The 14,102-nt window shown below is 49.1% G+C and overlaps 1 protein-coding gene across 1 annotated transcript in view; it reads left to right on the top strand.

The window, feature by feature from the left end:
- Positions 1 to 14,102, top strand: part of LOC147663828 (GATOR1 complex protein DEPDC5-like) — a 585,638-nt gene that overhangs the window by 402,302 nt on the left and 169,234 nt on the right. The window contains exon 37 of the mRNA XM_086950176.1: positions 8,386 to 8,500. Within this exon, the coding sequence (XP_086806302.1) occupies positions 8,386 to 8,500 (115 nt within the window). The remainder of the gene's footprint in view (positions 1 to 8,385; positions 8,501 to 14,102) is intronic.

Below are 14,102 nucleotides of genomic sequence, written 5' to 3'. Positions count from 1 at the left end.
AAAGCCCACCACCAGAGCATGCTATGCGGCAAAATGGAAGCGGTTTGTCATTTATTGTGCAGACCACAATATCAACCCGCTAGACTCATCTACTCAAAACATCATTTGTTATCTGTTACATCTATACAAATGCAATCTGGCCTATGCTTCCATTCGTATACATTTATCCGCAATAGCAGCTTATCTCCAAAACAGGCAGCATCTCTCACTTTTCAGAATGCCTGCCATCAAAGCTTTTCTGGAAGGACTCAAACGAGTCATTCCTCCCCGGACCCCACCGGCTCCTGAATGGAACCTAAATGCGGTCTCACCAGACTGATGGGTTCACCTTTTGAGCCTCTACATTCATGCGAGATTCAGTTCTTAACATGGAAAGTGGCTTTCCTGATAGCGATTACGTCGCTGCAACGCGTTAGTGAACTCCAGGCACTAACTATCCAAGAGCCATTCATACAAATTCACTCCAACAGGGTGGTGCTTCGCACTAACCCTAGGTTTTTTCCTAAGGTGGTTTCACAGTTTCATATCAATCAGACTATAGAACTGCCTGTGTTCTTCCAAAATCCTGAGTCAGTGGCGGAGAGAATGCTCCACACACTAGACGTCAAGAGAGCCTTAATGTACTACATTGATAGGACCAAAGATTTTCGTGAAACAAAACAACTATTTGTTGCCTTTTCGCCACAACACAAAGGCAACCCCATTTCCAAAGCAGGTATAGTCAGGTGGATCGTTATGTGCATTCAAATTTGCTATCAAAAAGCCAAGCGCACTCTAACGGTCCCCCCACGGGCCACTCCACCCGAAAGTTGGGGCCTCCATGGCTTTCCTTGGAAATATTCCTTTAGAAGACATATGTAGAGCAGCCACATGGTCTACCACACACACATTTACGAAACACTACTGTGTAGATGTGCACTCCAAACAGCAAGCAGCTGTAGGGCAGGCTGTTCTAAAAACACTTTTTCAAACTGCTGCAGCTGGCACAGGCGACCGCCGCTAATGGAGGGACTGCTATGTATTCTATGCACAGATATGAATTCAGCAGCCCACATGCCTCGAACCGAATATGCTACTTACCAGTATGCATCTGTTCTTGGCATGTAGGGCTGCTGACATTCATATCGCCCGCCCTCCTCCCCGGCGCCTGTAGCGGCTGCAGCACTCAGAATCACTCTTAGCATGGTCATCACTCACGGTGTTACACTCCATCTTTGCCACAATGGCTAAAAACAATCTGGGGATGGAGTCGATGCCCATGCGCACTGTAGTCAAGGGGAGGAGCCACCTATCTCGTGATACTTCGAAGACTCTTCCAGGACAACAATGTGCGATCATCCGGACCCAACACTAGGCGGCGATCTATGCACAGATATGAATGTCAGCAGCCCTACATGCCAAGAACAGATGCATACTGGTAAGTAGCAGATTTGTTTCCTCTCCTGTTACCTTCCCTTTCTTCAGTCTTTTCTATTGACTCAGGCTCCTGGTCTCCTCTTGGTCGTCATCTTGGGTGTCGGTTGTGCTCTGGTTTCAGCCTCCATTATTATAGGGAAAGGGCCAGTCATTTCATCCTTCCTACGGTGCACTGTTGTTTTTCTGTGCTCTATTCTTAATAAACGACACAGTTCTACATGGCAATATCAGTCTATTTCGGTCTGTTGGGATGTTCTTCCCTTGTTGCACTAAGGGAAGGATCTTCGCTTAGCCTGCGGGGCGTTTTCTCACAGTTTTTCAACTATATATAGGCAGTGTCTAATTCTGTCTTTTATGATGGTGTCTCCACCATCCTCCTTATTTATTCACAGATTTTTCATCCCTCGCACACTGTTCCCATACTTTCAAATTTTTTTTGTTTGGTGGCTCCGCGTTGTGCAGCAGAAAAGTTTCTCCGAAGAAAACTGAAGTCAGCGCGCCGGGTGGGACTTATATGACCTCGCTGATGTCACGTACGTGGACGACATAAGGGTAGGGTCGTGTGGCGCTGCCCCACGGCGCTCAGAGGTGCTACTGCAAAAAATTGCCGGATCCAGCCTGTCGCCTGGGGATATTAAGGAATGCGGCTAGACAACGTCTCTACCAGATACATTGTTACCAGAGGTAAGTAACTCGTACTTCAATACAATATCCGCCAGTGGGCGCATATACACATTGAATAATGTGGTACCCCTTGAGACAGGGGACATATCTTGGACTCAAAGGGATGTTGTAGAACCTGGAAGGATTTGTTCTGTAGGAAATGCTTGATCCATTCTCATGTGCTCCCTCTGACACCGGCCTCCCAGAGCCGCTCCAGGAGAAGGCTGTGGGAGACAGTATCGAACGCCCCACTCAGATCCAGCAATATCTGAAAGAGACATGTTAGTGATGGATTCCTTACCTTAAAATATTCCCAGGCGTCAGACTGGATCTGGAAAGTTTTGCTAGCAGTACCCCTGCTCGTCAGTAGGTGGCATCCTGCGGCTCCATCGCTTGCGTCATATGCGCCGAGATGACGTCACGGAGACTACTTAAGCACCACTCATGCGCGCTGACTTCGGTGCTTTTTTTTCACGCCAGTAAGCGCAGATCTGGTTAGAGCATTGTACCTCAGTCTTTTTGAGATTTTTGTCTTGTGTTGGTCTTCTCTGGTGCGAGTACGGATGCCTGGTTTTAAGTCCTGCGGGGCCTGCCGTCGCAATATGTCAGTGGAGGACCCTCACAATGTCTGTCTCTACTGCCTGGAACGCGACCATGACTCCCGGTCCTGTCTGGACTGTAGGGCTATTGTCCCAAAAGCCTTGAGGGAGCGGCACCGGAAGTTGCTTGAAGTTTGGCTCTCGTCCCCATGCCGTTCGAGGTCCATGGGTCGTTCCCGTTGCCGCTCGCGGAGTCGTCATCACCGCTCCTCCGGATCCAAGTCTTCACCCTCGGATTTGGGTAAGGGACAACACAAAAAGAAGTCGAAGAAGGTTTTCGCTCTCCGACGTCCCCCCATCGGTCCCCGGATGCGGACGAGGGGGGCGGCTCCTTCGGAACCTGGGAGACCCGCGGCCTACACGCCTTACCTGGGTCCGTCGGCGACTCCCGCACAGATGCAAGAATTCCTTGCTGCCATGGACCGCCTGTTTAGGCCTCGGACTCCCGCCGATGCACCTTCGGGCCCCGCAGTCCTGTGTCAGGATCCTGCTGGTCTGGCGGATCCAGCCTTGGCGCTGACACCGGCTCCCGCCCCGGCGCCGCAGGGTCCTGCGCTGTTGGCTCCGGCCACTGGTCAAGAGATCCCATGCTGCCGGCTCCGGCCCTGGCGCAACCCTCGGATCCGCCGGCAGCACCGCAGTGCTTACTGCTGGTTCCGCCTCTGCCCCGGCTCTCGCATGGTTTTGTCCCCACCTGGGATCCGAATTGGGACACGGCGCCGGCTCGGTCCTGACCGGTGCCGTTCCCGGCGCAGTTTCTTCCTTCCGCAATCCCTGCCCCGCCGCCAAAGCCTGTGCCAACTGCGCCGGTGGTGGAGGACGATTGGTAGGGGTCCGAGGACCCTCTTGCTCGTCAGTGTGATTCTGAGCAGGACTGAGTGGACGACTTGGAGGAGGCCGGCGGCCTTTATGTCTCCTCTGATCCGGGGTTTGCCTCTCCCCCGCACACCGTATGGTGGTGCTCCATCAGGCAGCTGGGGCCCTTAACCTTGATCTCCCCACGGTGACCCTTAAGACTAATCTCCTCAGTGCTTGGAGGAGGTCTAGACTGTGCTGTCTCAGGCTGTGGCTGAGGGTAAGGATGCGGCTAGGTTCGCCATTCGTTGTGGCTTGGACACCACAGACTCCCTCTGTAGGGCAATTTCCACGACCGTGGCGTTTCGTCGCCACGCCTGGTTGAGGTCCACCGGATTCTACCTGGATGTCCAGAGCTCGCTCATGGACATGCCCTTTGACGGCACTCGCCTGTTTGGTGATAAGGCTGACACTGCACTGGAGCGTTTAAAGGACTTTCGAGCTACGGCCAAGTCCTTGGGTCTTTCCGCCACACGTCCGGCCACATCTACTTTTCATTCCTTTCGTGACCATGGATGAGGCACCCCTGCCCGTTCGTTCAGTCAAAAGCCTGCGCAGAACCAAACTCAGCATGCTGATGGGCGTGGAGGGCGCCGGGGTGGCTCCGGGGGCCGGCGTGAGGGTCAATCCACCGCCGCCCCCGTGACATCAACCTCGTAGCCTTTCTAGTCTGAGCTTCAGGTCGCACCCCACGCCGGTGGGTGGCAGGATTCGTCATCACCTTCTCCATTGGCGTTCTGTCACTTCCAACAAGTGGGTCTATTCCCTCCCCTTCGAGTCTACTCCCCCGGCCATGCCACCTCTGTTCCACCGCATGTCAGGGGATCACTTCACGTTTCTCCAGCAGGATGTTATGGCCCTCTTGGCCAAGGGGGCCATCAAGCGCATTCCTGGGCCAGAAGTAGGATGTGGTTTTTATTCCAACTACTTTCTGGTCCCCAAAAAGGACAAAGGGGGCTTGCGCCCCATCTTGGACTTCGGGGACGTCAATCGCTTCCTCCGGAAGGAGAAGTTCAAGATGTTGACTCTGGCTGTTATGTCCTGGCTGCCCTCGACAGGGCGCATATTTTCACATCCCCGTCCAGCCGGCCCACCGACGTTACCTGCGGTTCACAGTAGGCCAGGAACATTTTCAGTTTGCCGTGCTCCCCTTCGGCCTTACCAGTGCCCCTCGGGTGTTCACGAAAGTGATGGCGGTGATCGCAGTTCATCTACGCAGGTCAGGGGTGTCAGTCTTTCCCTACCTCAAAGACTGGTTGTTGAAGGCGGGTTCGCCCCAGGCAGTCATCACCCACCTTCAGACTACGGCCGACCTCCTGCATTTGCTGGGGTTCCCCATCAATGTGCCTAAGTCGCACCAGAGTCCCTCGCAGCAGCTCCCCTTTATCGGAGCGGTTCTGGATTCGACGCGGTTTCGGGTTTATCCTCCTGAACAGCGAGTCCAGGATATTCAGGCTATGATTCCGATCTTTCAGCCTCTGTCCCGGGTTTCAGTCAGGATGACCCCCCGGCTCCTGGGCCTGATGGCCTCCTGCATCCTGCTCGTGCAACATGCCAGATGGCATATGCGGACTCTGCAGTGGGACCTGAAGTTCCAGTGGGTGTAGCATCAGGGCAACATGTCCGATCACGTCCAGATCTCGGAGGGCACTGCACGACACTTGCAGAAGTGGCTCCCAAATCGCGATTGGGTCAATGTCAGATCCCTCTCACTTCCCCAACCGGAGCACACAGTGGTGACGGATGCGTCCCTCCTGTGATGGGGAGGCCGCTTGGGAGAGGCAGTCTCTGGTCTCTGGCGGAGTCCCGGCTCCATATCAACCTTTTGGAGCTTCGGGCGATCCGGGTTGCACTGAAGGCATTCTTTCCCTCTGTCTGGGGAAGTGTGTTGCAGGTTTTCACGGACAACACCAACGCCATGTGGTATCGCAGCAAGCGGGGTGGGGTCCTGGACCCTTTGTCAGGAGGCTCTGCACCTATGGACATTGCTGGAACATCAGGGCATTACCCTGGTGGTTCAACACATGGCAGGCTCTCTGAACACCAGGGCGGACAAACTAAGCCGCCGGTGCTTGATGGATCACAGTCTGAACTCTGATGTGGTGCAAGGTCTCTTTCTGCAGTGGGGAGAGCCTTGGTTAGATCTGTTCGCCACCGAAGAGAACGCGCAATGTCATCAATTCTGTGCATTGGAATTTCCAAGGCGGCACTCGCTCGGCGACGCCTTTCGTCGCCGAGCGGAGCTGCGATCTGTTGTACTCTTTCCGCCTATACCACTTCTGCCCAGAGTGCTGAAGAAGATCAGGTGCGACCCGGCCCAAGTCATCCTTGTGGCTCCGGATTGGGCATGAAGATACTGGTATCCCGAGCTACCCAACATAGCGATCGATCCCCTGATCTGGCTGCCTTTTCGGGAGGATTTCCTGTTGCAGCAGCAGGGAGCGGTCCTCCACCCAAATTTGTCCAGCCTCGACCTCCATGTGTGGAGATTTAGCGGCGATAGTTGACAGCTTTTGATCTTCCTCCCAAAGTCTGTGATGTCATTCTGGCAGCCAGGCGTCCCTCCACAAAAACGGTATACGTCTGCAGGTGGAACAAGTTTGTGGTCTGGTGCACAGTTAAGTCTGTGGATCCCCTCTCTGCCCCTCTTTCTGAAATTCTTCCGTTCCTTCTTTCCTTGACCCTGCAGGGCTTTGCTCTGGTCACTATCAAGGGCTATCTTTCTTCCATCTCTGCCTTTCTTTAGCTTCTTGATCAACCTTCTCTTTTTAAGTCCTAGGTTGTCAACCGTTCCTGAATGGCATTACGCACACGTTTTCTCCCGTGCCGTTCATAATGCCTCAATGGGACTTAAGCCTTGTCCTGACATATCTGATGTTCGCTCCCTTTGAGCCTCTTCATACCTATCCTTTGCGTCTTCCTACTCTTAAGACGGCATTCCTGGTGGCTATCACTTCTGCCTGAAGAGTAAGTGAGCTCCAGGCCGTTTCTTCTAAACCGCCTTTCCTTTCTGTTCATCCGGACAAGGTGGGTTTATTGACCCGTCCTTCCTTCTTGCCAAAGGTTTTTACCCCCTTCTACATCGGGCAGACCATTCCTTTTCCCACCTTCTTTCCGCCTCTGCATGCTTCGAAAGAGGAAGAGAGGTTCCACCGTCTGGACCCAAAACGTGCGCTCTCATCCTATCTGAAGCGCACACAGCAGTCCCGGGTGGATGACCAGCTGTTTGTTTTCTACGTGGGTGCCAAAAAAAGTCGGGCCGTGTACAAACGGACCATCTCTCAGTGTGTCGTCCTCTGCATCAAAGCCTGTTACTCGTTGGCTAAGAAGGAGCCTCTTGTGGGGCTGCATGCCCATTCCACCAGGGCAACGGCAGCCAGTACTGCCTTGGGTTGAGGCGTTCCCTTGCAGGACATTTGTCAACCATATACGTGGGCCTCGCTGCACACGTTTACCAAGCATTACTGCCTTGACAGTCAAGTCCGGAGAGACGGCTTCTTTGGCCACTCTGTTCTCCGTGACTTACTGGTGTAATCTTGATCGCAGACCCACCACCGGGGTTGGTATTGCTGGGTTATCTATTCTAAGGTAAGGAATCTATCACTAACGTGTCTCTTTCAGATGCACAAGTTACTACTTGTGTAATGATATACCAGTAAAAGACATTAGTTAGTGATAGATTCCTTACCACCCCTCCCATCCTCCCCGTTCTGTGAACTGATTACTAGGGTTAAGTCATCCCCTTCAGGGCCCTAGTTTCAATGCACCAGTGGTCAGTTTCTTGCATGGCTCTGCGTTCCTGGCATGGACAGTCGTGTACAGAACTGACATCAGCACGCATGGGTGGCGCCTAAGTAGTCTCTGTGACGTCATCTCCGCGCATACGACGCTAGCGACGGATGCGGAGCCGCACGACGCCACCTACTGATGCGCAGGGATACTGCTAGCAAAACGTTCCGGATCCAGTCTGACGCCTGGGATATTTATTCTAAGGTAAGGAATCTTTCACTAACTAATGTCTCTTACAGATATATTGTTACACAAGTAGTAACTTGTGCATCAGTGCCGCCTTCCCTCATTTGCTGCTATTTTTAGCGCATCTGAAGCCAGGAGTAAGGCTGACTCGGTGCTTTGAAGTGCTCTAAAGAAAGATTGAGTTTCATGGATTACATGGTTTTCCTCAATACACTTAGTCAGTTGGGTATTTAAGAATTTCTCTGCAAGAAGCAGAGATACTGGTCTCAGATTTTCTGGAAGTGCAGGACCTAAAGATGTATTTTTTAGTCACAGCACCAGCATTGCGTGTTTCCAGTTGTTTGGAACCTGCCCCAAGTCGAAGGACATATTCAGCAAGTTTGTGAGCACCGGTGCGATAACTTCCCTCCCTCGCAGTAGCATATTTGGAGGGATAGTATACATGTGAAGCTCAAAAGATAGTGAACATCTGAATTATTAGCATATAGTAATCCAACAAACCTCCTTGATTAAAAGCAATCTTGCTTCCTCTCTATGGTTCAATATCTCGTGTAAGGAAAGCAGAGCACTCTTGTTTTATGTTAATGTTACTGGCCTTCACTGACTTAAAACACACAATTATCTGTAGCAGAGCCAGACACACACCTTTCTTGGTGTACACACATCTGTCTTTCTACTGCTCACTAGATTATTTGTGTCTCTTGTTCATTATCTTTCCGTGCCTCCATCCTTCGCTATTCTGTCTCCTGTTTATGTAGTTAGTCGTTCACTTTTGTTATAAGTCCATCTGTTGCATCCTTTCTTGGCCTCTCTGTCTGTCTCGTATTCCATCCCTCACTCCTATTTTCCTTGGACTCAATGCATTTGTATTTTGCAGAAAATGCTGGATGAGGGTCTGATTGTCCACGCATCAGGCGAAGCCCTTCGTGCTTTCATCTATGGCTTCTATTTCTACAAGATCGTTGTGGAGAAGGAGAAGGAGCCGGATCGGGGTAAGTCCTGTCTTATCTTTTTTCGAGGATACACCCGAAAATAGTTAACATTATACATAATTGGTGTGTTTAACAAAAAATAGATACTAGCGTTGTAGTATGCATATTCCAAAATAAAATAATGGAAGCCAATTACTGAAAAACCAAATAATTCAAACCCATGGAGTGAAAAATCAAAGAATTAGTAACACGTTTTGGTTGAATATTAATTTACAAAAAGAAATTAATTTGGGCTGTTTTTAATATTAAAGTAGAAAATCAGAGATGGGGTAGGAGAATAGTTATGAGGGGCTCTATATGTGTACAGAAGAGGGCCAGCACAAAAATAGACATAAGGAGAAGCTTATGGGAGCTAAATAAATTAACTTTAGAATTGGGTGAAGGGGCAAGGTAGAGGATGTACTCCTCCATCCAACCTCTTGAAAATAAAAAATAAAAAGCGAGATAGGCAGATGATGAGGAGTTTAGACTTGGATGTGAGATGGAAACAAAGCGGTGGAAAGAAAGCTCAGTCTGACCTGGGAAGCCCCGGGAAAGCAATTAAAAAAAGAAATGAAATGTCACTAATTGGCAGGAAGTCGGAATTGTAGGAGGTGAAGGGGAGAATGATCTAAGCAATCATTACAGTAAAAATAACATAGAGAGCCCGTTTTTACGTTAAATGGTAGTTACATCTTAAACATGGAAAGGGAAATTATGAAAAAAGGTATTATTTGAATTGGCTTCCACCAAATGGTAAATGCTGTTCATCTTGAATGTTGTTATTAAACACTTTTAGCAGAATCAATTCTCAGAAATTCTATTCTGTGGAAATGTTTTCATTGAAATCACATACAGGTGTCAGTATCGGACTTCCCTCTTAGCTGATTTGAACCCTCCTTTACTGGGTAAGTCAATCAGTAGAGCTGTAGAGCGTTTTTTGTCACCCACAAGTGTATCTAGGCGCTGACTGGTGAATAGCCAGGTCTTCAGGGACTTCTGGAACTCTGGAAGAGATGGGGAGAACAACAGATGAATAGGTAGTTCATTCCATGTCTTTGCTGCTAGGTAGGAGAAGAAGCCACCTCCTCATCTGCTACGTTGGATGCGGGGATGAGGGTTAGAGAAAGGGACGTAGAGCAGAAGTGTCTGGTGGGCTAATGGGAGTTTAGGCGGTGATTAAAGTTGGTGTGTCCACAGTTGTGGAGGGCCTTGTATGCATGTGTCAGGAGCTTGAACTGACATCTTTTCTGTACAGGAAGCCAGTTGAATTCCACGAGGTAGGGGGTGATGTGGGTTTGTCTAGGGAGATCCAGGACGAGCCTAGCTGCGGTGTTCTGTATTGTCTGTAGTCAGCAGAGAAGGTATGCTTCGATCCCTGTATAGAGAGCTTTGCTGTAGTCCAGTCGGCTTGGAGATGAGGGCCTGGGTGATGGAGCTTATTAAGCTTTGGGGTAGCCATTTAAATGTCTTACAAAGCATACGGAGAATGAAGAAGCAGGCGGACAAGACAGAGTTGACCTGAATCATCATGGTTAGCTTGTTGCCCCAAATGATGCCCAGGCTCCTAGAGAGGTCATTGTGGGTAGGAGGTGGTCAGAGTTCTGAAGGCCACCATGTTGCGACCCATTTGGAGATTTTGTTTCTGAAATCAGTACCCCTGTCTTGTCCATGTTGAGCTTCAGGCAAGTGTCCTTCATCAAGTTGACGACGTCTGTCATTCCGTCTTCATTGTTGTGCCCCTACCTTGCTTGTGGAAAGTGTAATTTGCTAAATGGTTAAAGACATTCTAGATGTGCCAATAAAAAAGCAATCACATCCTTTTTAAAGCCCATTTCCCCATGAGTTGTGTTTGATCTTGATACATCCAGGATTCAGTTTGGGTGGTATGATTAGACATGAGTGAGGGCTTGGCTCTAGGGCAATCAGTGATATTGGAGAATATCTGTGGTAGTGTTGAAACCCCTTTTTGAGGGCCATGGGGCAAGCAGAAATTACTGGGCCCAACTGTGGTGGTTGAGGCCTTTCTCTTCTGATGTCCTGGGGCCAGCCTACTATGGGCTCTGTGCATCTGAAGCACCCCTTCAGCACTTGACTTCCATTGGTAGCGCAGGTCGAGTAGTCCAGGGCTTCTCAGGGGGGCGGTAGGTGTGAGGCGAACACTGATCCACAACTCAAAATACATCCATCAACTCCAAAAATGGTTGTCAAGTCAAATACTTGCATTTATATAAAAAAAAGAGTATTTATCCATTAACTAAAAATTCAATACAAAGCCCTACAAATCCTATGCACACCTTCTTGAGGGAAGTCCTGTACCTTCACTCGAATTTAGGTTTACAGTGCCACTTTCCCATTTATGGCCGATGGTTATTTTCCTTCTCATGTGGTGACATCAAAGCAAGGCCCGCTAAGGTGTTAAAGTTTTAGAAATTCTATGGGGGGGCTCTCTAGCAAGATCCCAGAGTTCACACGCTGGAGCATGTCATTTCAGAGGCAGTTCCCCATGGCCTGGCCGTTGGTCAGTCTTATCCTCTCTCTCAAAGTGGCACATCAGGGTCCCTGGGCGCAGCTGTCCTTGGCGCTCCTCCAATGCAGTAAGTTTTGCCTCTGATCCTTGAGCAGGTCTGCAGTGCTCTTGGACGGGGGAGTTGAAGTTGTTGCTCTCACTCTCCACAGGTCACGGCCCGCAGTGTCTTCTCCACTGCATGTGGGGTCATGTCGATGGCCCTTTTAGTCTTCAAATAAAGGGCACATTTCTAACCTCTTCACTGCGGCGTCCACCTGACATAGAGGGTCCCGGGCTGCAACAACAAGGTGACAGCCTCTTCAGGTCACGTCACGGTATCGGGCAATGGCCCTACATCTCTCACAAAGCAGCGCCAAGGGAGGTACCATTTATTCTTCACTGCGGTCCCAACCTGTCAAGGGGGTTGCAGACTTTGGCACAGGGGCGGGTAGCCACCTGTTCATGGTGAGCCTCAAGCGTTTCCAGTTTGTTGTGTTCCCTTTTGGCCTCACCAGTGACCCTCAGTGTTTAGAAAAGCGATGGTGGTGGTAGCAGCCCATCTGCGGAAGTTAGGGGTTCCAGTCTTCCCCTACTGCAACACCTGCTGCTAAACTTGGACTCGCCCCAGGTAGTCATCACCCACCTTCAGACTATGGTGAAACTTATGAATTCTCTGGAGTTAATGATAAACTTATGAGCGGCAAATCTGGGATACTCAGTCTATGATTTCAATGTTTCGGCCTCTTTCGTGGATTTTGGTGGGACTGACTCTGAGGCTGCTGGGTCATATGGCCTCCTTCATCCTGCTGGCACAACATGCCCAATGGCAAATGCAGGCTCTGCAGTGGGACTTGAAGTTTCAATGGGCACAGCCTAAAGGGGAATCTTTCCTATCTGATCCAGATATCAGAGAGAACTGCACAAGATCTGTAGTCGGGGCTCACAAACATTGATTAGGTCAGTGGCAGACCACTCTCTCTTTCCAATCCAGAGCTCAAAGTGGTGGCAGAATGCATCACTTCTACCACCAGCGCAAGCACTGTGCAATTGAAACCTACAAACTGTAATATTTGAGATGTGCCTAGTAAGACAAGAGTAGATTTTAAGCACTAACTCAAGAGCACAAGATCAAGGAAACCTAGCCGAGTTTCATGTCTGAGTTTCTCAGTGGGAGAGAGTTTGACGATTTTCCCCTGACCACACTTACTCTTCTCTCCTTGATGCATTGTAAGGCATGAACAACCTCTGCCTTACACCTTTACACCAGAATATAACAAGCTAGGACTCCAAATGCAGTTTAAAAAGCATATTTTTGAAAAAAAATGTACACAGTTTTCAGAATGCATGCTTTTCACTTCTTACTGTGCATTGCAAAGTCTGGCACATGTTGAATGTGTAAGTTTCAGGGTATTTTCTGTAGGAGTAACCTATTTTTCGTAGACCTCATCCTATCAGTTTTTTCCCAAGTGTTACTACTGCCAAATTTACCAGTACACAAATTATCGACTTTGGAAGAATGGAGGGTGGAGTTGGTCTTGCTGGGCTTTCAGCGTGTGACCTGCAGATCACTTCGGGTGCCAGTGCCTCCCAAATAGCTGCAGGAACATGGGTAACGCAGGTGTGCTGAGGGGTGCTCACCTGGCTTCATTAGCCCGTTTCATTGCGTCTTCTACCAATCGTCATTATGCTGATATTCCAGTCCTTTGAAGGTTCCTTGAACAAAACTAATTTCGTGAAAATAAAAACTGAGGAATTGTGCAGTGAATAGGTTTTTGGCCCCATGAATTGAAGAAACGTGGTCCACAGTCAGGACAAATCCTGGGTCGTAGAGTTAAAAATATGAATATAATGAAATGTAAATCTGGAATGAAATGTAAATCTGGTTAAAAAAACTTTAAGACTGAAAATATTACCAGGCAGATCAACACAGGGCTAAGAAAGTCTTTCCTCTATTACTGCGGTACCTTCCTTTCCACTGTGACCTTCAATTCCATGGGCCTCTGGAATTCAGGTGTGCTAATTTTGTTCAAAAATCTCAGGTTTTCTGAGTGTCTTTTATTTTGGTAGGCAGAATTAGCATGAAATCCCAAGTGGTGCCCCATTAAATAGGGAACTATGGGGAATTTGATGTTATTGTTTCAGTTTCTGCAGTACTTCCCGAAATGCGGGCCTTTTGCCGTGAACATATTCTGCCAGTAAAGTTGACCCTGGAACAGGCCCTCCCAAGATAGCTCTGTGGCCCACCAAAAACTCATTGCCAAGCAAAAAAACATCTTCTGTTCTTATTTATTAACTAGCAGCCCACCCCAGCGTTGCCCGGGGCAGAAGCAGGCTGGGGGCAGCATTTGTTGCCCGGGGCAGAAGGGGGCTGGGTGCAGCATTTGAGGCTTTGAAAAATGTCGAATTTAACTGAAAAATCGGGCGCCAGCGTTATATTAAGCTGCTGCTTGCCGTAGTGCTCCCCCACATTCTGCAAGAGCATATTTTTCAGTTAAATTCGACATTTTTCAAAGCCTCAAATGCTGCACCCAGCCCCTTTCTGCCCCGGGCAACAAATTCTGCCCCCAGCCCCCTTCTGCCCCGGGCAACGCTGGGGCGGGCTGCTAGTCTCAGTTAAAATGCGTCTTCCGCGACACACCAACACACGTATTTCAAACCCTGCCAGGAGCCTACCATCTCATCACTGGAGTAGATTATCAAACCACAGACGCCAAAATCTTCGATGTGTAGTCTTTTTGGTACAAAAACTGTTTGGGTAATTAAAATATAAATTTACAATCATCTTCTCCAGACCCACCTATCAGGCCTCATCGTTTGAACTACTGAATTACAATACATCTCATGATCTTACTCTAGCCTCCTGTAATGTAAACATCGCTGGCGGGCAACTGGTCATTATTGTTATTGTGTGAAGTCAGAAATCACAAAAGCAGGCCACGTCTGCCTCCTTGTGGAAGTTTTTGGTAAAACACGCAGCCTGAGAAACTTTCGGAAGATTATTTGCACAATAACTGTACGGCATAATAACTCGGTATGACTTTAAGTTATTAAAGTGTTGCTCTACGGCATTATAACTCGGTATTATAATGCCGTAGAGCAACACTTGAATAACTT

This window comes from Lissotriton vulgaris, unplaced genomic scaffold (genome assembly GCF_964263255.1).
Source record: "Lissotriton vulgaris unplaced genomic scaffold, aLisVul1.2 SCAFFOLD_474, whole genome shotgun sequence".
Lineage (NCBI taxonomy): Eukaryota > Metazoa > Chordata > Amphibia > Caudata > Salamandridae > Lissotriton > Lissotriton vulgaris.
The sequence above is the reverse complement of the archived record's forward strand: the minus strand, read 5'-3'. Positions and strand labels throughout refer to the sequence as shown.